Below are 23,840 nucleotides of genomic sequence, written 5' to 3'. Positions count from 1 at the left end.
AAGATGAACACTGCTGGGATCACATCGCGCAGCGGGGGGAATTAAATCAGCGCAGATAATCTGGCAGACGTCGAGAAAGTTCAATAAAAGAAACGTGCATTCAAGAAATCAAGACAACCCAACATGAACTTTTATTGTGCGCTGCCACTGGGTGTCATTATTGTGCTGAGGGACACAGTGGAGAGAACTTCCACAGTTAAGTGGATAACAGCTGCAGTGTGTATAATAGCAAATCAAATGCTTTAGTATGGAAAACCTTTTAGTACAAAAAGACCATTTTGAACATTTACAGCTAAACAATATAATGATGTTTTAAAATGATTTGTAACAACCCACAATGTTGCCTTGCTTTCACAAATCTATTCTGACCAGGTGACTTATTCTGATTGCTGTACAGAAGTGTTATTTTATTATATGTGTGTCAACAGGAGGAAACAAAGATCAAATAAATGAATGATTGTGAAAAACAGTGCTATTAAATGCCCAAAGGTATGGACTGGAGGCACTGGAGCAGAGCAACGCATTAAAACGAGTCCACCTACTTAGTAAGCTATTCAATCAACAAAGCAAAGTCTGCCAGTGAGAGGCCACTGACTGCAGACTTGAGGAGCCAGACTGACCACATATTGGGACACTGAGGAGATTTAGAGTGGCCCAACTCTTCAAAAAAACTTCTCCTTTTCCAGTTCGCTAGCCACACACACTGGGCCTTAAAGCCAAATCATCGTGGAGGGGGAGAGCCGAGAGGTCTCGGTGTCTGCCACTCCGTACTGCTACATAAAAAGAAGGTGAAGGATGCCGTGTGAGCAATTGGTTCCAATTGACAGAGGATTGGTCATGGTCAGCCTTCTGAGTGGAAATCCACGTGAGAATGTAGCATTTGGACCAGCAAGGGGCACAAGAGGCCAACAGCAGACAATGAGGCCACTCAGAGGAGTCTGGCTGCTGTGGAGTAGTGGGGCACAATCTCCTGTGATTTAACCCTTCATCGGCTAGTTATTCATTCCACTTAATACACTGAGGTGGAGCTTATGTAGTAGAAATGTTGCATAGTAACATGAATAGTTCAGGTATGGCAAACTGTGGAAAACATCTGAAGCCAAACCCGATTTTCTTTGTAATTAAGTATGAAATATAAAAGGAAGTCAACCTTTACGGATTGTGTTACATCAATGAAGATCAAAATCACAGACTTTAAGTTCTACATTAATTGAGTTAAAGCACCTCTGCAACCTCGACAGGCAGCCCAGCCATTACCATCCTTGTGACTTTTTCACCAATTAGGCAGGTCCTGCTCACTGAATGGGACCGGCTGCTTTAAAGTCTCAGAGGGCCAGAGGGGTCAGCGCTCAATCACAGCCTGCTTGTGTGTTTGAACTAGCCACTAGTTGACAGGGCAAGGATGGGGTCAAAAGAGGAGGGGGGGGAGGCGAGTGATTGGTGTGGGTAAGGACTCCTGCCAGCTCTAAAGAGAAGCCTTTTGTAGCCAAGACACTGGCCAGAGCAGCCTGGCCTTTCACAGTCCTGCCGCCCCTCTCCACCAGGCCTACAACAGCTGATGACAAGGCCCCAGCTGCTAATTATCCGGCTGATGGAGAGTCACTGAAGTGGGACTGTCAGAGCAAGGGGTGGCCCTTGTGTCTGAAATGGGATAAATGTGAGGGAGGGTGAAGGCTGGGGGATGAAAGAAGTTGTAATGCGGGGGCAGGTATTTCTTTTAAATAGTTAACCATCAACAAAATCAACACTTCTGCCAGCCAAAGTTTGGACACTGTGAATTACTTGTGAATGTTAGATAATATGTGTTTCGGTATTCTATTATTCATGAACCATCCAGGAAAACAGAATAGCAACAAATGCATGTAACCGAGCACAGTGTTTTCAGTCCTATGAATGTACCGTCCACCTTCCCACCGAGGTTCTGTGTGTGGATCAGTGCTACATCACCATCTGTCCAGAGGATACCGGAGCAGCACCTGTTGAATTCCATATGAAGTAGTCTTTGGAAATAAGTTCCCGGGCTGAGAATAGGACAAAGGAACTACATTTAGTTACACATGAAATAAATGTAGCAAACATTTTCGCTTTAAATGTACTGAGAACTTACATGTAACAATCCGTGGCTTGGCAGAGGAATAAACCTGCACTGAATGCTGGTCAACTGAACACCCAGACAGCGTCATGTCAGGCACTTTGAAATACAACTGTGAAGAAATGAGTGAAATTGTTAATGATTTCACAGCACAGTGATTGCATATTAATATGTTTCTCATCCATTTGACTACATCCTATTAGAGATTAGCTCTAAATATACAAACTCAGTCACATATTATGAATCATAAATATTCTTCTTGGCTTGAAGAACGTCAATATTATTTTGCTGACACATGCTTTGAATGGCTGATATTTTATAAAACATAATAATTTACTTTAATGTAGGCAGTGAGTCCTGTGCAGAGGGGGTCAGAAGGTCCGTGTGTCGGCCCAGAAAAGCTGATCTTTCCCTCCATTGTGACCTCATGGGACTTTGGAAACTTTTGTCCTACATATTAGTGAGAATAAAAGAAGTCACTAGTTACCTTTTGAAATATACAGCTACAGGGAAAAGGATATTTTACACAGAGGCACAATGCTTACCCAGGACCCAGACCAGCAGGTTTTTCTCCTTTGAAATGTCCAGCTGCCCATAGCTCACCTTCACATCCACAACACCCATCTGATCCCTGCAGAACACACAAAGAACTCAGACACAGATATTTTAACAATCATGCTGAACACTGCAGCACTCTGAAATATTTTTACATTCATCTGCATGCGTTCAGACACATTCATTAGTATTGTAAAGTACAATATAAACACACATGCAGATAGTGCAAGATGTGACAAAAAAAAAATGAGATTTCTATATTCCCTGATCCTTCCAAACACATGCGTAAACTAGACCCCAGAATGACCTGTTGATATAATAATAAGGGAGTTTTGTAGAACAAATTTTGGGATATTTCTGTTACGTTACCACATACACTACTGTTCAAAAGTCTGGGATCACTTAGAAATGCCCTTACTTTTGAAAGAAAATTTTTTTTCAATGAAGATAATATTAAATTGTTAAATTGTTAATGTGGTAAATGACTATTCTAGCTGGAAACGGCTGATTTTTAATGGAATATCTACATAGGGATACAGAGGAACATTTCCAACAACCATCACTCCTGTGTTCTAATGCTCCATTGTGTTAGCTGATGGTGTTGAAAGGCTAATTGATGATTAGAAAACCCTTGTGCAGTTATGTTAGCACATGGATAAAAGTGTGAGTTTTCATGGAAAATTGTCTGGGTGACCCCAAACTTTTGAACGGTGGTGTAGTTACAGGATGAAGACTGCCTTTCAAAAAATTTCTTTTTTCTTTTTACTTCAAGTTAAAAAAAAAATCTAACTACATACTGTTTCATGCAGTGTGCATATTATTGAGACACACTACTCCATCATAATATGGCGCCTTAAGCTTTTACCATTGCAGTCTGTAGTGTGAAATGAGCTGTCATCTGTCTGTGAGCTCTCAGTGACTCAAGCTTGTTTATACCAGCGAGAGACACTGTGATGCATGTGATGTAACTGTGCAGAGGACTGTGAGTCAGAATGGACAGAAAAGCATGCTGGCTTGCACACTGCAAAATCTGATCAGACGTAGTAAGACATGCAGGTATTATTGTCTTTGCACATTTGACCTATTATGTATTGGGACTACACTAAACATTTTTCTGGTTTACTGTGTAGCATGGTAGTATGGTAAATTGAATGCATCCAGACTTTTAGATTCAGGTGCCAGACTATCACATCTTGTGCACTGGACCATGATTAGTGCAGGTCCATACAGTCGCACCATTTGAATAAGAATGCTGGAAGGCACTAATATATAAAAATATCTAAACTATAATGATTGTCCAACACCATGTTTCTCACTTACTGACAGGATCACATTCACTCCCAAAGCTAACACAGAGCAAGATGCTGTTACGCTTATGCTGTTTACCTGTTAAAGAATGGCAGGCGTGCCTCACAGTACTCAAAGCTGTTCTTCACACTCTCGTGAAGTTTGAGAGATACGGACACGTGGAGCTGGTTCTCCTCTTCCCTCAGCTGATAGGAACCAAGGATGGGGGGAACGGGCACCTGATGAAAAATGAAAAAGTGGAATTGAAGCTGGGACTATTCACAAAATTAATACATATACATGTAATTATACAGCTGTTTGGTTGTGTTCCTTGTGTTAAAGTTTATACCTGAGACGTATAGCTGCATAGTCTGAAAGGCTCCAGGGGAGGAGAGAAAGGGAACTTATAAGGCCCAGAGAAAGCTGAGCTGTCACAGTTATCCACACTGCTGGCAGTTAGGATACTAGAATCCAAAGAGGTGACACAGGGATGGACCAGGATGTCCTGCAGAGGAGAACCATTTGGGGGCAGTGAGAGGGTCACCATCACATTTGGGAGCACTCCCTCCACCTCACACTGTGGACAGAAGGACAGAAAAGTAGAAAGATACAAGGTAAGAGACAAAAAGTTAGAGCATTTAATGGTTTTCTTTGCACAACGTACTTACTTTGCATAACACAGTGCCGAAAACATCCCACAGGTCCTGTCTGCTCCGGTTACCATACTGCATGGAGCGTACAGTTTCTGTCAGTGCTACGTTGACCACAGCTCGGCCTCGGTGTAGGCCTGTCTTCCAGGCGGGCTGCTTCTGGTTCCCAGTGGAAGTGGGCCCTGTGGGTGTAGCAGGTGGCCCCAGGAGTGGCACATCAAGTGGTGTGCCAAGTGGACAAACCTGCAGGAGGACAGAGGGCAACATTGCCAGACGAGAGACCAGTCCCTCACCATCAGGCTTACTCCCTGAGCCAAGAAGAAAAGTCTGCAGGCCTGCCAGAAGCGTGAGGCCCTGAGAGACCGACAGCAGGCTGGCCAGAGGTGGCCGCGGCTCAGGAGGGACATCCACTAAAGGCAGGCAAGCCAGGATAAGAGGCCCTTGTGAGATGACCAACATCGGCCAAAGTATTCCCTTTTCAGGACTATCCACACGTAGCTCCAGCGCTGGTGATCGCGGACGGTGAAGGCAATCATCTCTGAGAGCTACATAAGCCTTGTCTGGGTCTGACAGTCCCAGCTCAGTGAGAAGGAGCTGCAGGACGGTGCTTTCTTCTGGGACTGCGACATACGAGGAACCTGCCAGGCTCTTTGCTCGGTGCTCCACAGTAGAAAACCTCCTGTGGGTGGAGAGGCAAGGCATTACAAAACACAGTTTATTTAAGTAGCACCTCATCATCCAGAGAGGTAAGTGTTTTACAGGCAAAGATAAAAAATCAAAACATGCAAAAGAAAAAAATGCAAAATACAGCAGAATAAAATGTATTCAAATACATCAAAAACACAACAGATAAGAAGAATAAAGTGAACACAAACTGTATTAAAGATTTTTTGAAATAGATTCACCAAAACCAGAGAAAAATACAAAAGACAAGAGAAATCAGAACATGTAAAAGTGAAGTATGATTTTTTTTTTTTTTAAATATTCAACATTAAGCGAATAAAAGTGCAGACAAATTTATTAAAACTACAGGTAGTTCAGACAAGAATTCATCTTTTTAAAAATGATTAACCTTTTTTTGGCTTTTTTTATTTGATAGTGTTTAGAAGAGAGGCAGACAGGAAAGTAGGGAGAAGAATGGGGTGAAGACCTGCAGCAAAGGACCATGAGCTGGAATCGAGCCCAGGTCGCTGCGTTGGGGACCATAGCCCTGTTCATGGGTCACCTGCTCAACCAGTTGAGCTATCTGATCACCCAAAATTATTAACTTTTAATTTAAATTCTAAGGGGTGCTGGTTTCAGCACTAAGCAGCATAATGAATAAAGGCTGTATTATCATGACTAGTCTGAGCAGTCCCTGCACATCTGAGTGACCAGACATGTATTCAGTAAACATATGTCTCAAATATTTAAGGCCCAGATCATTCAGAAACTTAAAGATAATAAGTAGGGCCTGAAATTTACTTCTGTATTTACCTATAAGCCAGTGTAGGGGTCTAAAACTTGGAGTATTGTGTTCTCTCTTCTTGGTGTTTGTCTATAGTCTAGTGGTACCATTCTGAATGAGTTGCAAATGTCTAATAGTCTTATTAAGGAGCGCATTACAGTAACATACTTCACAAGTAATAAAAGCATGAATGAATCTATCTAAATCTTGCTCACTCAAAGTTTCTGATTTTGGCTATATTGTTAAGGTGGCAGAATGATGGTTTAATAAATGTTTGACGTTTCTACTGAAATGTACATTCTCATTAATGATCCCAGTAAGATTCTCGACCTGAGTTTTAGTTTTTAGTACTCAAAAAACTCAATGACTGCCAGCCTTCCTTTTTTATTTCCAAAAAGAACTACTTCAGTTTTGTCTTTATTAAGTTGATAGAGTTTTGTTGCAGCACTCCACTGATTCCAAGTGTAATCTACAGAGCTTTAATAAATAACACTAAAGTCTTGGAAAATTTAAAACAGGGGAAGCATGTACAGATGGAATGAGAGGTGTGAGGGACAAATAACTACATACATCATTAGGATTCAGATTATGAATGCTCACAACAGATCCTCTGCCTTCTAGCTATGATCTGAGCCACCTGAGAGACAATTTTCTAGTCTATCTAGAACTATTCATAATATATACTGTCAAATGCTGCACGAAGATCTAATGCTATCAGACCTGTTGGGCTGCCTGAACCACTGTCACTGCAGACTGTCATTTAAAATCTTCATGAGAGTAGAGTGCTACTGTAGATGTTATATTTGCCCATTGATCTGATGCTCCATATCAAAATAAATGCACAGCGGTGGCCAAACATTTTGAGAATGACACAATCATTGGTTTTCAAAGTTTGCCGCTTCAGTGTTTTTAGACCTTTTTGTCAGATGTCACTATGGTATATGGAAGTATAATTATAAGCATGTTATAAGTGTCAAAGGCTTTTATTGACAATTACATTGAGTTTATGCGAAGAGTCAATATTTGCAGTGTTTATCTTTCTTTTCAAAGATCTCTGCAATCCGCCCTGGCATGCTGTCAATCAACTTCTGGGCCACATCCTGACTGATGGCAGCCCATTCTGGCATAATCAATGCTTGGAGTTTGTCTGAATCTATGGGTTTTTGTTTGTCCACCTAACTCATGAGGACTGACCAAAAGTTCTCAATGGGATTTAGGTCTGGGGAGATTCCTGGCCATGGACCAAAAATTTCAATGCTTTGTTCCCTGAGCCACATAGTTATTACTTTTGCTTTATGGCAAGGTGCTCCATCTAGCTAGAAAAGGCATTGTTCATCACCAAACGGTTCTTGGATGGTTGGAGGAAGATGCTTAGAGGATGTTTTGGTACCATTCTTTATTCATGGCTGTGTTCTGAGGCAAAACTGTGAGTGAGTCTAGTCCCTTGGCTGAGAAGCATCTCCACACATGAATGGTTTCAGGATGCTTTACTGTTGGCATGACACAGGACTGACGGCAGCGCTCACCTTTTCTTATTTGCACAAGCATTTTTCTAGACGCCTCAATGCGAAACGGGATCCATCCTCCAAAAGCCTTTGCCTCACTGTACGTGCAGATGCCCCCACACCTGCCTGCTGCCATTTCTGAGCAAGCTCTGCACTGGTGGTGTCCTGATCCCACAGCTGAATCAAATTTAGGAGACAGTCCTAGCGCTTGCTGGACTTTCTTGGGCACCCTGAAGGCTTCTTCACAACAGTTTCTCTGTCCTTGAAGTTCTTGATGATCCGATAAATGGTTGATTTAGGTGCAATCTGACTAGCAGCAATATCCTTGCAGGCCACCATGGTCAAGAGAGAAAGAACAATGATTTCAAACCCACCCTCCCTTTAATGCGTCCAGTCTGTTAATCTAACAGAGTGATCTCCAGCCTTGTCCTCGTCAACACTCTTACCTGTGTTAACGAGAAAATCGCTGGAATGATGTCAGGTGGTCCTTTTGTGGCAGGGCTGGAATGCAGTGGAATTTTTGTTGTTGCTGTTGTTGGATTAAGTTTATTTTCACAGCGAAGGAGGACTCTTTATAACATTCTGCCGTATATACAAGTTGCCGTCATAAAAACTGATTTAGCACACTTTGTAAAAATTAATAATTGTGTCATTCTCAAAACGTTTGGCCAAGGCGATATCTATGAAAAGAAAGTCAGTCACAAACCTTGAAAAGCGTATTGACACATTTTCTCCTTTTTCTTGAGAAATAATCCACAACGCACGTATAGTCATTTGTCCGGCTGCAATACAGACCTCAATTTATAAACTAAAAAAATCTGCGACTTCAGCTATTCCCATTCACATGTTGTCGTGCAACTGTGATATTTCTCCGGCTGCTGTAAATATCCACCGCTGTCACTTCCTTCCTGCTGCTGTTTCATGTGACATCCGCGACCAATCAGCTGACAATCGCGCCTGCGCACTTCGCAGCAGCAGTCCCCACCCTTCTCGTCCATACAGGAAGCTGGATCACCAACCAGTTAGCTGTCAACAAAGGACAAAATTGCACGAAACCACCAAATCCATGCAGAAGTCGGCGGTGGTGCCGACTTTGTGCTCCTTCTCCTGAATTTAATCTCACTGCGCCGCCAGCCGGATCTTGAACATGGCGACAACCGCTCAGCTGTTCGAGGTAAAATGACTGCTGTGCAACGGCTGTTAGCTTCGAGGCTAGCTAAGTGGCTAACTATCATTAACGGTAGCTTAACGGTACTGACCTTATTTATCTTTACAATGTGTCATTCGGAATTAATAATGACCGACGCCACTGATAAGAAACTGGCTTCATGTCGTAAACTAGAAACATATTTGTCTGACTCCGCCTTATCGAGGATATAGCAGTGTTATTGGTTATCTGTGCGCAGTAAAATCATCACAAGTAGCTTCAATGTAACGTTAATGTCTCATCCGATGCTCCTGGTTGAACTCATTCAGTGTAGTTTTATTCTTGCTTCTTGCTAAGCCATTTGATTTAGTATTTTGAGGCATTCACAACTTCACTCATTGCTTTCTCTCCATTTAGGAGCCCTTTGATGCAGATGAGTACATTGAAAGGTTGGCATGGAGGACTCCTGGAGGAGGCTCCAAAGGAGGAGCCGAGGCATTTGACCCTAAAAGGTACTATAGGTGCTTGTCATTCACATTTACAGTCAAGACATAGTGGACCACCATCTGCCTGACTACCATTTGTCAGCTGAGTACTAAGTAGTTTATTGCAGTCTTCCATTACTTTAAAAGCAACACATCAATGTTGCTTAAGCGTAGATAGAAATGAACAGACGGATAAGCTTAAGAGCTTCAGGAAAGAACAACTGAGCTTCTGTTTTTGATTCACGCAGTGTCCATATTCTGGACAGAGAAGCCATCTATGTTAAATTGAAATGGCTATTTCTAAATAGAGGAGAGGATGTATGTCACTAATGATCAAGTATTTATATTCAATTTTGAGCTCTGTATCCACAAAGTTTAACCACCGTTAATATCTTGAATCATTACTAATCTGGGAGTGTCCCAAATATTCTTGAAACATATGAGTTCTGGGTATATTTCAATGGCTCCACATCAGTTAGAACTGAAAAAGTTGCCTGGATGTGAGCCGAAAAGTCCAGCTGCTTTTTACTGAAGTTATTCACATTACAATGATTGGATGACTGATAATCTACACAGATTTACAGATTAAATGCAACTATTCTTGTAATCCCTGAGCTTTATTGTCTCAATGTAAATTTTGCTAAATTACTAATATTACAGTAACAAACTAAGTTTTCGAAAAGACGGTTTATTTGATATATACACACACACACACACACACACACACACACACACACACGTATATATACTGATCGCTAACTCCATAATGTTTTTCCACAACAACAGCACCTCTTCATACTGTCTCTCTGACCACAATACAATTCATGCCTGATCTTTTAAAAATATTCTCTCAAGTAAATTAGATGCTTTAATGAAAATGTTTTCCTTTATAAAGTCTGTGTAATACTACACCAAAAAATTTCCATCTGTATGTATATGTCTTTTTTTTCTCTGAACCTCAAAAATTGCAATTTATTTTCTCTTAATGCAGCTGTTGTTTGGACATTATGGCAACATTTGAAGGGGTCAAGAGTCAACGTCTCCTCACTGAACACAGATTCAACTTTGGAAAAATAATTAGATACGGTTTAAGTTTTACATTTTTAATATAAAGTCAGATTTATTTATTCACAACTGCCAAAATCAACTTTCTAAAAAAACGATGCTACTCCTCTTGCATTTACTAAAAGCTCATCTCAATCTCCTCTATGCTAAATTAGAGTTTTTGATGGGTTGGAGAAAATTGAGGAATAAATATGTTTAAAAATCCTTTGCATGTTTGTTACGATGTTTACACTTGGGAACAGAGTTGCATCTCGTAAGCAAAAATGCCATAACAGTTTAACTATACCGTAGATCCATCCTTCCTTATCTACTTCCTCCACAAACTGTTGCCACCACCTCCTCGGAAGCTCTTAGTGAAGAGTCAGAGACAACATATCTGTGGAGGCCACCATACTGTGAGTCACCAGCTAGGGAATGAGTGTCTGTTGGGAAGGGATGGGAGATGTCTTTAAGCTATAGCCAGTGCTGAGGGAATTAGTCAGGAGATTATACACTCATCATTTTGGGATGTTTCCACTCTGAAATGTGGTGCTGACTTAGAACATTTGCTCTGCAGTCCTGATGGCACTTAAAATGCAGCTGACGAAGCTGCTAGTTTTCAGAGCTTCTTAAGTCTGGGGACCCAGGAATTAAGCATCTGGCACTATTCTGTAACTATTTACTGTTACTGTGAGGTCAGTGGGACACATTTAACCTTGTGGAACCCAATTACTCCTTACTGAAACCTGTTGTTTGTCGAAGATGTACTTTATGTGATTGGGACCAGAGGGAAGCTGTGAATGTTTGTACCTTTTCTCCTCTGTGATAGGCTGCTGGAAGAGTTTGAGAACCACATCGAGGAGCTGAAGCAACTGGATGAGAAGATCCAGCGGAAAGTGGAGAAGCTTGAGCATCAGTGTCATCGCGAGGCCAAGGAATTTGCTCACAAAGTGCAAGACTTACAGCGAAGCAACCAGGTGTGTTTTTTGGTGAAATGAACCCAATGACCCCACCTTAATATCTTTGAGCTTCAAAAAAAGAATTCATTATATAGTTTTTATTTGACATTCTCTTTTGTTTGTGTTATTTCAGGTGGCCTTCCAGCATTTCCAAGAGCTTGATGAACACATTAGCTATGTGGCCACCAAGGTTTGTCACCTTGGTGACCAACTGGAGGGGGTGAACACACCTCGCCAGAGGGCTGTGGAAGCTCAGCGCCTGATGACCTACTTCAATGAGTTCCTGGATGGAGACCTACGCAGTGACGTCTTCAATAACCCAGACAAGGTGAGTGTGCTGCACATGTTTGTTTCATTCATATCGGTGGAGGTGTGTTTGTGTGTGTGTATGTGTGACCACTGATGAGGGCTCCTGCTGTGATACTGCTGGAGGTGAGAATGAACAGGATTACGAGGTAAACCATCCATATTAATTTGTGAAGTTTATCCCTTTAGTTGGATCCCTCGGCTAATTTGGATTAATAAACTGTCATTTGCTGTCTGACAATAGCTGGCTGATTGACTAGCATGGATGTCAACATGCTCATGTCAAACCTAATTGCATTTACAGTAGGTTGTCTAGGAGCAAGAATTTGGTTGGTCTTCAGCTTTATGTCGCATTACAGCAGGAAAGCGCTTGTAGCAAGATGGTACATGTAAGGGCAGTGATAACATGCATGCTGAGAGATGAGACGCACTTTTACACAGTTACTGTCTACACAGAGGCCGTGTTGATGTTAGACAAGCGATCCCTAAAAGTTTGATTCCACAGTTTTGCTGTGACAGTAGAGAGACCGGGATGCTTTAGATTAATTCTTGTTACTAGGAACATCATTAGGGGATGCAGAGAAGGGAGTCTGGGGGTCAATCCCAGAGACGAAAGCTGGAGATGGAGCTAGTTTTCCGGAAAGGCATGCAGAAATATCTGGCCAGATTCCTTTTCCTGAGCATACCTCCAGACGAGGGGGAAAGAGGAAAGCTGCAAGTGAATAGCTGAAGGGGGATGGCTTTGCTAATCCTTCTGAAAGGGAGGGCTGGGCCGCCAGCGTGGAGACAAGTGCTGCTAAACCCTGACTGCAGGGAGACGGCTACATTACTTACATGGGATTTAGCTAATCTTAGCTGGGGGACAGATACTTAGAAAACCTTCGCCGAGCAGAAAGGCTGGATCCTCCTCACGGGAGCAGAGTAATGATGTTAGCTGAGGCAGGCATCTGCGGGAACAGAGGAGTTGCGGACGGCGGGCCTTTCGTAGGTCTGGGGCTTTTTCAGCCAGCATGTATGTCAGGAGGGGCGGGGGGAGAGGGGTTCTCGACAGGGCCCCCTTTTTTAGACAGATATCCCTGGCCGGACAGATTATTGAAGGCGATTTAGACTCCTGTGGGATTACGGCCCATTCAGAAAAGGCATGCCAATAAAGAGTTGGATGTGCTGCTAAGTCAGGACTGCTGCTGTTGCTGCTGCCGATGCCCAGGTGAGCGCAGCCTGTCTGTTATCAGCTCCCTGTTCAACACGGGGAGGTGGAGGAGGGCTGCTCTAAGATGATGATCCCCCAAGTGGAGACACTGCCGGCGGCCTGCCCACTTTCTGCCACTTTCTGTCTGGATGTCCACCTCACACGGTCCCGTCGTGCTCTCTTCTCTTTGTCCCCCACCTGACATCTTTCTCTCACACACTCACACTCCCTCTCTTCTTCAGATTAAGGAGGCTGCTGATATCATTCAGAAGCTGCATCTCATTGCCCAGGAGCTGCCATTCGACAGGTGAGTCAGGCACCCTGGAGGCAGCTTTAGACAAGAGCTCTGTCGAACAAGAGGAAGGTGGTGTATTAGTTATGTCGTGTACTCCTCTCAGTGTAAGCCCAGCAAAAACATATCAAATGTTGCAGGATTTTATTTCAGCATCGTTTCTAAAAATAAAAACTCCCGTTCATTTTTTCACTTTGTTTTTGTTTATAGTTTGTTATTTTTCCATGATCATTTGTGATGTTTTTCTATGACAGATTTGCAGACGTCAAGGCAAAAATAGCAAGTAAGTCTGTGACAGAACTGCAGGCTACTCTACACTGTCTCTATAATGAATATAATAAATGTTTCTTACAGATTATATTATATGTTGCATATGTTTGTTTGCGTATGTAACTAGGTAAATACCACGATTTGGAGCGGCAGTTAATCCAGGAGTTCACTGCAGCCCAACGGAGGGGTGAGATTGGACGTATGCGGGAGGTTGCAGCAGTTCTATTGCATTTCAAGGTGACCTAATAGAGACATGTTTAGTGTGAACATTTTACCTAATCTTTAGTCTATATTTAGTGTGCTAATGTGATTGCCACTAAGTTCATACGTGATGTAGGAACATGTGTTTGCTTGTCTTTAAATTCTGCACAGTGATGGTCTGTAATGTTGCCAAAAAAGTAACATCTGTGTCTTTTGTTAAAGGGCTATGCACACTGTGTGGACGTCTATATCAAGCAGTGTCAGGAAGTGAGTGTATAAAAATTCCACTTAACTTTAGGCCAATAATATCTGCAGACAAAACATTTACATTTTTTGTCTCCCTGTGTGCTTTGTCTGTCTGTCCTTGTCAGGGTGCCTACATTAGGAATGATGTGTTTGAAGACACTGCAGCTCTCTGCCAGAGGGTCAACAAGCAGGTGGGCGAAGTTTTCAGCAGTCCAGAGACTGTCATGGCCAAACTCATCCAGAACATCTTTGAGAACAAACTGCAGGTAATTCTACTGCGATGAACCATTTCTGAAGTCGATTTGTCTCGTATGTGGTTCTGTTTAACTGGCTTTGTGTTTGCAGGCACATGTAAGGGAAAAACTGGATGAGACTCGACACTCTGATGTAGAGCAATACCTCAAGAACCTCTATGACCTTTACACCAGGTAGTTAATTGTGTAATTTGATTCACTTCCTGTGTGCCCAGTAGCCATTGTTCTTATCTCTGTGTCTGAATATTTGACTTTTCCAGGACCACAGCATTAGCCACAAAGCTGACCGAGTTCAACCTGGGCTCAGACAAGCACACTTTCCTTTCCAAGCTGATAAAGAGCATCTTTTCCTCATACTTGGAAAGTTACATTGACATGGAGAGGGAATACCTTCGCACACGTGGTGCCATGATTCTGCAGCGATACTATGACTCCAAAAACCACCAGAAACGCCCAATTGGCACTGGCAGGTCAGATTTTGAGCATTCATTTTTTATGCACTTGTATTTACACAAAGAGAAGATTAAATATTATAAAAAGTATTTGAATAATTAAATAGTCAGCGTCTGTCTCCCTACAGTATTCAAGAGCTGAAGGAACGGATCCGTCAGCGCACCAACCTTCCCCTGGGCCCCATGATTGACACCCATGGGGAGACGTTTCTGTCCCCTGAGCTTGTTGTCAACCTGTTGCAGGAGACACGTCATGCCTTTGAGAGATGTCACAGGGTGAGACTACTGTGCTTTCTGTAGATTGAAGGAGCAAATGTAGTGCCTTCGTGGAAGTAAAATGTTTCTTATTCATTGGTGTTACACAGCTTTCAGATCCTTCTGACCTGCCCAAGAATGCCTTCTCAATCTTCCTGTTGCTGGTTGACCATCTGTGTGTGGAACATATTGACTATGCCTTGGAGATTGGTCTCTCAGGTACATCTAACTAAGCTCATTATAATTACAATGTCTGTTTTGTGTGTGCTGATTTAACCTACTGTTAGGAACATAAATCCAATAAACTGCAATGGGAAGAAAGTCACTGCTGCTTACTGTAGCTGACCCAGAGGTTGGATCCCTTCAGTTATGCAGGCCACAAATGTGTGTTCTTTGCCAGAATGCCAAGGCCAGGTTCAGCCTGGCCTCCAGATGGCACAGTCCACCCTCACAAGAATCTAAAACTAACTGTGCCTTCTGCCAGTCCCTGTCAAATCATAGGAGAAACTTTCTAATCAAACAGCTGATGGGTAAATAACAGCAGTGCAAGTTCCGTGATACTCTAGTCACAATGCAAGTTTTGATGTTAGACAAAAACTGGATGGAGAAGTAGGAAGTAACAGACAATGTTGGTGTTAAATAATAATACTGTGCTTCTATCTTCCATTTAGCTTTAACATTCTGTAATAAAGACACCCAAGTTTAACTAAACAAAAGTAAACAGCAGTGGAGGCCAGAACAGAGAGTTCTTTATGTACATCCTGCTGCATTTTTTTAATTTTGCAGCTTGCGTGATGTATTTACTGGTTACTTATGGCCTTGCAAATTCATCGTTGCATAATAGTGAGCAGTTTCTTGGCTGCATGTGGAGGATCCTGTGGTGTCATGTGACTTATTTGGTTTTGAAATGTAAAACATTCAATGTAGGAGTTGAAGCATGTCGCCTGCCAGGCCACATCCAAATCAGTGACGTCACTGCAGTTGTTTTACTTTGACACTTAAAGGAAAATAGTTGTGACATCATTTATGTGCCTTCTGCTGCCTGTAGACTTTTACTTTGTCAGAGACTACATGAAGCTTGTTGCTATGGATACAATTCTAGGCTATGACCAACAGATTTTATGGCAGTTAACAAGTTTAAAAAACTGAAAAAAGTGAAATACCCAAGTTACCTTGATGCAAAGCAGGCTGTGCTTCTGGCATTTCTTTACATTCTGTATGGGGCTGTATAATAAGGAGGCAGCTTATCATTTTCAGGCAGCAACTGTGAAACGAAACATGTACTTGGTATCTCCCAGTGCTCAATTCATAAGGTACATTCTGCATTAAAGAAACACATCATTGATGTCCTTGTGGTTTGATTACCTTCTCCTCACTGTCTGCTGCTGGAGCAGAGCATTAATGTGAATGAAAATTTCCGTTTCATGCATTGCCATAGACAGCAGGCAACAGTGGTTTTCTGCTCAATGTGAATCATATTGATTCATGCTTTCAGCCACCTTTTGGTTTAGTGCCTGACTTTTCTCTCTCTCTCTCTCTCTCCTCCATCTGCAGCGATTCCCTCATCTGATGCCAAGAATGCCAACCTGTACTTCCTGGATGTGGTTCAACAGGCAAACTCTATCTTCCACTTGTTTGACAAGCAATTTAATGACCAGCTTATGCCTTTAATAAGGTCAGTTGAGGTTTAAAGCTCAAAATATAACCTATTATATTGTTTAATTCTTTAAAAAGTTCATCATTTTCAGGTGAAAGGAATGAATTTGAATTTATCTGTCCAAATCTGTCTCTAGCTCATCTCCAAAGTTGGCAGAGTGTTTGCACAAGAAGAAAGAGGTGATTGAACAGATGGAAGTGAAACTGGACACAGGAATTGACAGGTCAGTCTATAACAAGTTGCAAACAACTTTCCCATAAGAAGTGTTTTATCATTTAAACTTATATTTATACATATATATTATATATATGTGAAACCTAAAATGGAATAACAAATGGTCTTTAAAACAAGACATTCCATCTGATGTATTTTTCTGATAAACACAGAACACTGAATTGCATGGTGGGACAGATGAAGCACATCTTGGCAACAGAGCAGAAGAAGACTGATTTCAGGCCTGAGGATGAGAACAATGTCATGATCCAGTACACTACGGTAAGAAATGAAAGGCCTCAGCAACCTTTGCCTGAGCTCATATGCAAAATGGAGCAAATGAGCGAATGCTGCTTGTAAATAGCTGATACTTGTGGTTCCATTGTTGTTCTTCGACTACATTGATAGATTTTAATCTGCCTTTGGCTCGTCAGTTTTATGAGCATGTTTCCTATGTTTCCCTTTGCGTATTTCCGTCTGCCAGGCGTGCTCCAAGGTATGTGCCTACGTCAGTCGGCAGGTGGAGCACGTGCGGAAGTCCATGGATGGGAAAAATGTGGACACAGTGCTGACGGAGCTGGGCGTCCGTTTCCACCGGCTCATCCACGAGCATCTACAGCAATACAGCTACAGCTCAATGGGAGGCATGCTGGCCATCTGCGACGTGGCTGAATACCGACGATGCGCCAAGGACTTCAGGGTGAGCGGGGGGCATAGGTCCAGGATGCACTGGTCACAGGGCAAACGTGGCTCTGTGTACAAAGACTCTACCTGTTATTTGAGTATTGATAAACTGGTCAGATCGATCCAAATGAATGCCCTGTGATTGAGGGTTTCATCATCGATTATTTAAGCACTTATTTTGGTTTACTCTAAAATTGTCAATCTATCATTGCAAATTTCCTAAATTTAAGATGTGCAGTGGCTTTTTTGTCAAGACAGCTGTTAAAAGACTTAAGATCATTTTCGCATAAGATATCAAACTGTTTTTTGATAGTTGTCATGCTCAAATAACAAACCAACTGCTAGTACTCAATCATATTGTCAACAGAAAGGACTGGGTCTATTTAATAATGATGAAGTTAAACTAGTTTTAACTCCTGTTTTGTCTTGAGTGCACTAAAAGTCCTACTGATACATTTATGATTCGCCTTGCAGTGTCCTTGTCATGACTGGTTTGCATCTATGCTGTGTAAAACCTACGATGTCTTTATAAGGTATAACCCGTTTTGTGCCTCTCTGTCCTCCAGGTTCCTCTGGTGCTGCAGCTCTTCGACACACTCCACGCCCTCTGTAACCTGCTGGTGGTCGCTCCTGACAACCTGAAGCAGGTCTGCTCCGGAGAGCAGCTCACCAATCTGGACCGGAACCTCCTGCATGCCTTTGTCCAGCTCAGAGTGGACTACCGTTCAGCCAGACTGGGCCGACATTTCAGTTAATGACTGATTCAACACCTCACTGCGCTCCGTCCAGTAAATTATGCTTTGAGACGATGCACCTTGAAGATACCCATTACTGCTTCAGAGAATGCATCAGTGTGCCCCCAGCGTACAGACTATACTGGGATTGCTTTGTGCATCATGGAGACAAAGGCCACTGCTCCTTGAATGTGGGAAATGTGCATTTTACTTTTGGTCAATGTTTATCTCTCCAAGCTGAAGAAATTTAAATGTCTATTGGCGTAGGATTTCATTTGTTTTTAAATACTAATCCATCACCAATCCATGTGGCTTCAATATCCAACATATTATAAGTAAATGGACAATACTGATGCTTATCTAAAAAAAACAAAACAACTTTTTTGATTGTGCCAAATATATAAATTCTGTGGTTGCACTTGTGCACAGGAAAATACCCTGAAGCTGCTTTAAAGGGAGACTGTCAACAATCGTGCTATAAAGTCGGCCCTGCAGTAGCGCTGCATATTGGGAACAGCTACTCTTTGTAATGAACTGTAGGAGACCCAGCAGAGAAAGCCTGACCAAGCATGAGATAGAGCTCTGTCTGGTTAACAGAGAGACACATGACCACCTCTGTAACCTCTGACCCTTGACAACAAAGTAGAGGTCAAGAGACCATCACAGAGAAGTGTGATCTGAAGTATAAACAGGTCTGAGAACCTCTCTGGAGGTTTGGGTGGTCCCCTCATGGCTCAGATGATTGCTGTGATGGTTCACTGACTATGTGTCACTGTAATTGCACAGATCAACACTTGCTCATCTAGTGGTGTGCACAGTCCAAAGACATTGTTGACCTGATCTGCAGTGTTTCTGGGTCAGGGGCCACTGAAATGTTGACCTCTGATGATTAAGGAAACAAACTAGAAGGGACTTCTTCACACAGGGCTTATTGGAGGTTCTGCACCAAGATAGAAGGTCGACCATGTCCCCGATGCCTGAAACCGTCTCCTACACAAAGCTGCTCCCTCTGTACTGCTGTTTACCTTGATTAGAGACTCAATAAAAAAATGTTGCATTTTATTATTGTCTATCTATGGATATCCGTCATAAATGTGGAGCCATGAATAGAAAGTTTGGGCAGTTCTCTCTGCAAATGTCACTTTCAAAGTGAGATGAAATGCTCCTCCTTTCTATAGAAGTCATCAAGTATTCATAGGAATTCTTGCCACCAGAGTAAAGTTCTTTCTTAGACTTCAGGAAGTGAGCAGAGCCAGAGGGGATTAGATATCTACGAGTTGATGAATTGTGTGCAGTAGTCATGGACTGGGGGAGAGCCGGGGAGATAGAGACGGCTGAGAGCTCAGTTCCAGCGCCGGCTGGTTAGTGTTGTGTAGAAGGTACACACAGTGCTGTGCAAGTTCAAACAACATAATTAATTAGGCTAATATTAATATTATCAATGCCATATAAATTCAATTCTCTCAGCCCTAATCACAACTGGATAGCTTGTAAAAATTATTTTGTTAGGCCCTGATGCAAACAGCGAGTCTTTTCCAAACATTTGAAAACTATTTGTTTTTGCGGCGATTAATGTGCGTGGCGCGGGAAAGGGTTGGGGGAGCGGAGCCGGGCCAGAGACGATAACTGTTGTGGAGACGAAGGCAGAGGCGCAGCCTGGCCCCAGGGACTCCCAGCACCGGCACATGGAAGAGGGGGAGGGATGTGTTTTTTGGGGTGGGTGTTTGAGCAGGTGGAGGGGATTAGTAATACTGTCAACACTGGAGAGCTGGATAAGACTGTCCTCTCTTACTCGTCAGTTTGAGCAGCTCTTGCATACACATTCAGAAACATAAAGACTCCAGCCCATACAAACACACACCGGTGTCAGGACAGGAGAGGAAAACTTGTGGTTGAGCCGACCACGGACAAGTTGTTCCATGTATGATTCTACTCCCTGTTAAATGCAGCAATCACCACCCTGCAGGATGTTTCTTCCAGCAGCTCTGAATTAGCAATAAAACCATGACCTCTATCATCACACATAAAATATTAATCTGGAATGTGATGGCCTTTGTTCTGTGCCTTTTTTCAACGTAGAAAGGGGGAAAATAACTGAAAGTTCAGGCTTTGTTCAGTCAGCAGCGTCAGTAAAAAGCTGCATTTATTTTTACCAAAACTGGTTGATTCCTGAAGTTGAAAATTCAGGATGCTGGTGTAAAAATTCCACTGTTCCGCCAGCAAATTTAGCTTTTAAGCTACAGTGTGGCTCCGACCCAAATCTTTTGAAGTTGCTATTTAGAGCACTGATCTATAGTTTAAAATGGGACTCTCTCATTGCAGATTCGGGCATCAGCAGCTTGTAGAAGCATCACTACATCCATATTCAAGTTCAGAAATCTGCATTTGTGTCCTCTCTTCCATTGACCACATGCACCCTCATTTGTTTACCCTTTTTTGTGCATCTCCCTCAATTTGTCTCCACTGCCAAATCATCAACCATAGTTTCCAGTTTGTCCACTCTTTCTGCAGACCGGGCTCGTCCTCCCAACATCCCATAAATCCTCGCTTTCGGCGCATTGCTGCTCCACCAACTAGGCCGGCCCTCTCTCTGCCTCCTGGAGCACTGACAATAAAGCATTACAGCAGTCAATCCATGTCAACAACAGCTTTGCTTAATTCCTGCTAAACACGTTTAAACTAAATCTTCACCTAATGATGCATAATGATTTGCTCTTTAGTGTGCTGATGGCTCATATCAATTTTGCTGGTTTATTTTACCGACCGTTGGAAAGATGACTGAGGTGGACTCGCTGCAGGAGACAGTCGAGGATATTAAAGATGCCAAAATTAATCACGTAATCTTCACTCGATTTGTGTGTGGGTAAATGTCTCTTAAAACTTTGAAAATTAACAATGTTTGACATTAATAAATCATGTAGATATGCAGAATTGTTTGATTACTGATTAGTTGAAATGTAAGATATGTCCAAATCATTAAAATAATGCTGATGAGTTTAGTTTATAAGGGTGAATAAATACGTCTGTGGTGGATATTCATAAAAAACACTGTGGTCATTTTCAGATCTATTCTTTAGGATTCCTCTGTGGCGTGGGCACACAGCCAGACCCTCTGATGTGATGCAGATGTTGCCCTGGCCTTGACCTCCTGCCCATATGATGCCGAGGCCAAAAAGGCACAGGTGCCACACCACCTTCAGTCTTGGGCAGCTGAGGGCTGCACTGTGCAGGATGTGACCGGTGCCAACTCTCCTCCTTTGCTCACTTTTCTTATTATCGAGGTCTAGTCTGGTGGGGCTTAACGAAACCCTCCCTCGACTCCTGCAATCATACGCAACCGTCCTTTTGATGACGCTTAAAGTAGTGTGTTGGTCCTATTTTTTTCCTCCACCCTCCCCCATCTCCTATAAAAACACTATTAATTCTCTGCCGTAGTGGAGTGTTTTCCAGTGCTATTTCCTGGCCCGGTGCCTGTGCCTTGCTCTCTCTTGGCTGGGTTTGTCTGGTTGACTGCTCCACAGGAACAGACTGGCACTCTAGCTGAGGGCTCCAGGGTCTGCACACACAATCCACTAAACATGTCTCCGTGTGAGGAGCTGCACCACTTCTGAAAGACGAAGCAGGAAGCCTGATTTGCAGCAATATTAACACAATTCATAGCATATTATTATACCTTTGAATGTGATGATTTTATGCTTCATAATTATTGTGCATCATTAGTTGTGATTAGCAATAATAGTAGTGGTATAATGAAAAGTCCAAAATGCACCTTGCCTTCTAGCTGTTATAATAAACAATACATGATGATGTACACACACCTCTGATGGTGTACTGGCCTAGTAGTACAAATGCACCTAAAACCGCATACTGTATGCACCACATCTTAAAATCACACATTATAAGAAACAAATTGATTCGGATGGTTAAGGGACTTCAGTGCTAAACACATTCACTCACAGGGCAAACAAACATCTGTTACGTTTGTCAGGCCTATGGCCCTCCTAACCCACTGATGTTGAACCAAGCCTGCACACATGCCAGAGAAACAAATGAGGTCTCTCTCTCCTCCACTGAAGATGAAACACCGCATCACCAAAGCATGTGCATTTGTCTAATCAAGCTTTTGCCTGCGGCTACGTCGAATGTAAATGAATAGGGTTGTGTGTGCCAGCCTCTATTTCTGTTCAGACTGGCTGTGTTTGATGATGAAACGGTGCAGTGAACATCAGACAGAAGGGGGCACTAGTGCTCCAGTGTTGCTCTCCTCCCCTGTGGAGCCCTCTCTTCCTCAGAGCTTCTCACAATGGGGATCTGCCTGAGGGGGGAAATGTTGCTTTTTTAGGTCTGTGAGCCCATATCCCTTAATCCCCAGCCATGATTGACAATCATGATTTAGGGTATATGGTGTCCCATTCTAATCCACGAGCAATGATTTCATTTGCATACCTTCCGTACGTGGCCTCATTTTGGAGGAAACGGCTGCCTTTGTAAGTGATACAGAAAGAGAGAGGAAGAAAGCTGAAGAGAGTGAGTGCAAGATAGAGAATAAGGAGGAGAAAGAGAATGGATGGGGGAATGTTTGTGATTTTTTTTTGTCTTCTTTTTTTTTGCCAGAAGAAAGATGATAGCAGTCTCTATGCCTGAGCAAACGTTCCCGTATATATGGCTTTCCTCTGCAGCACTTTCCCCTGACACACAGCCACACACACACAAACAAGATGCACATTCAACTCACAAGCACCATCACAAGTATATTTAGAAATGTAAAGATGTATGGAGACACAGAGGAACACACAGAGATGCTCCCTCACACGATGCAAAACTAAATTGCTATTTGCTCATTTTATAACCAAGTCAGGCTTAATTATAATCATGGGAGTTTGGGAGTTACCGTATAATCTCTAGAAGGTATTAAGAATCTCCCAGAGCACACCGCAGTGAAAAAGAAACAAATACAAATACGTACAATTATTTCCCAGTCATAACACCCAGGGGAGTGTGAATCAAATAATGCTCAGTGTTGGTATGCCCACAGAGACCATTCATCCTCACTTTTATCTACTGAGGAAGTGGAACACAAGTGAGACACTGGATAAAAGGTCAAACGGGTCACTTTTCTGTGAGGTAAAGGTACAAATTATAAAGATCTATAAGCTGAGATACATTCATTTTATTCAGACAAAAATCTGCCACTGTATATTCAAATGTTTTACTTTTTAGATTTCATAGTAATTTACATGGGTTATAATTTACTGCGTGCCGACTGTCTCTTAAAAATACGGATAAAATGTACAGTAGCATATAAATCCATTTAAAATAATGACTATATGCAGAAACATATTTTAATGGAAAATTATTCCATTTTAAAAAATCTGCAATTGTATACAATGTCCAATCTTGAAAAAAATGTTTTTTAATTATATTATTTCTTGTTATCTTTAGCCAGTTTATATTGAAAGCAGTTTGGCTAAATATATAGCGTTTAACATGTGCTATATGACTAATGGTGACCTGGCTTGATTTAAAAAAATTAAATAAATAGGACAAATTATTGGATGTATCATTGCAGATTACATTATCAACATGCGAAGAGTAATACTGTAATTACCAACAATAAATAATAATCTCGTTTTAATATAATTTCAACAGGCAACTGCTGGTGAGTCCACAAACTTGTGCAAATAGATTTATAAAAATACCAGATTAAATTCTGAGAAAAAGTGTAAAAAATGATGCACCAAGCTCAACTTGGAAAAAGGTGTAAATATTTTTATATATGATATGCATTTATGCCATATAAGGATATATAGTTGGAACCAGTGGATGCAGGATTTATGTATGTGAATCTGTGTAGAACACGATGATTTTAACAACCTTAAACCCACTTAAAATCATGAAAAAACTGCACTGTCATTT

The 23,840-nt window shown here is 42.1% G+C and overlaps 2 protein-coding genes across 2 annotated transcripts; one reads left to right on the top strand and one right to left on the bottom strand.

Annotated features, from left to right (window-relative positions):
• Positions 1-108: 108 nt before the first annotated feature.
• ap5m1 (adaptor related protein complex 5 subunit mu 1) lies at positions 109-8,460 on the bottom strand. The gene is made up of 8 exons (XM_023293707.3): positions 8,243-8,460; positions 4,603-5,263; positions 4,284-4,511; positions 4,034-4,173; positions 2,638-2,723; positions 2,430-2,542; positions 2,108-2,204; positions 109-2,021 (listed from the first exon to the last, which is right to left on the bottom strand). Exons 1-8 carry the CDS (start codon positions 8,308-8,310, stop codon positions 1,939-1,941), a joined length of 1,476 nt encoding a protein of 491 aa, XP_023149475.2. The 5' UTR covers positions 8,311-8,460; the 3' UTR covers positions 109-1,938.
• A 46-nt stretch (positions 8,461-8,506) lies between these two features.
• On the top strand, positions 8,507-18,986 carry exoc5 (exocyst complex component 5). The gene is made up of 18 exons (XM_023293704.3): positions 8,507-8,710; positions 9,101-9,195; positions 11,042-11,189; positions 11,305-11,499; positions 12,909-12,973; positions 13,213-13,241; positions 13,356-13,465; positions 13,652-13,696; positions 13,801-13,941; positions 14,021-14,103; positions 14,190-14,399; positions 14,510-14,657; positions 14,747-14,855; positions 16,191-16,311; positions 16,430-16,516; positions 16,680-16,788; positions 16,991-17,206; positions 17,757-18,986. Exons 1-18 carry the CDS (start codon positions 8,684-8,686, stop codon positions 17,943-17,945), a joined length of 2,127 nt encoding a protein of 708 aa, XP_023149472.1. The 5' UTR covers positions 8,507-8,683; the 3' UTR covers positions 17,946-18,986.
• The last annotated feature ends 4,854 nt before the right edge of the window (positions 18,987-23,840 follow it).

This window comes from Amphiprion ocellaris, chromosome 20, assembly GCF_022539595.1.
Source record: "Amphiprion ocellaris isolate individual 3 ecotype Okinawa chromosome 20, ASM2253959v1, whole genome shotgun sequence".
Lineage (NCBI taxonomy): Eukaryota > Metazoa > Chordata > Actinopteri > Pomacentridae > Amphiprion > Amphiprion ocellaris.
The sequence above is the reverse complement of the archived record's forward strand: the minus strand, read 5'-3'. Positions and strand labels throughout refer to the sequence as shown.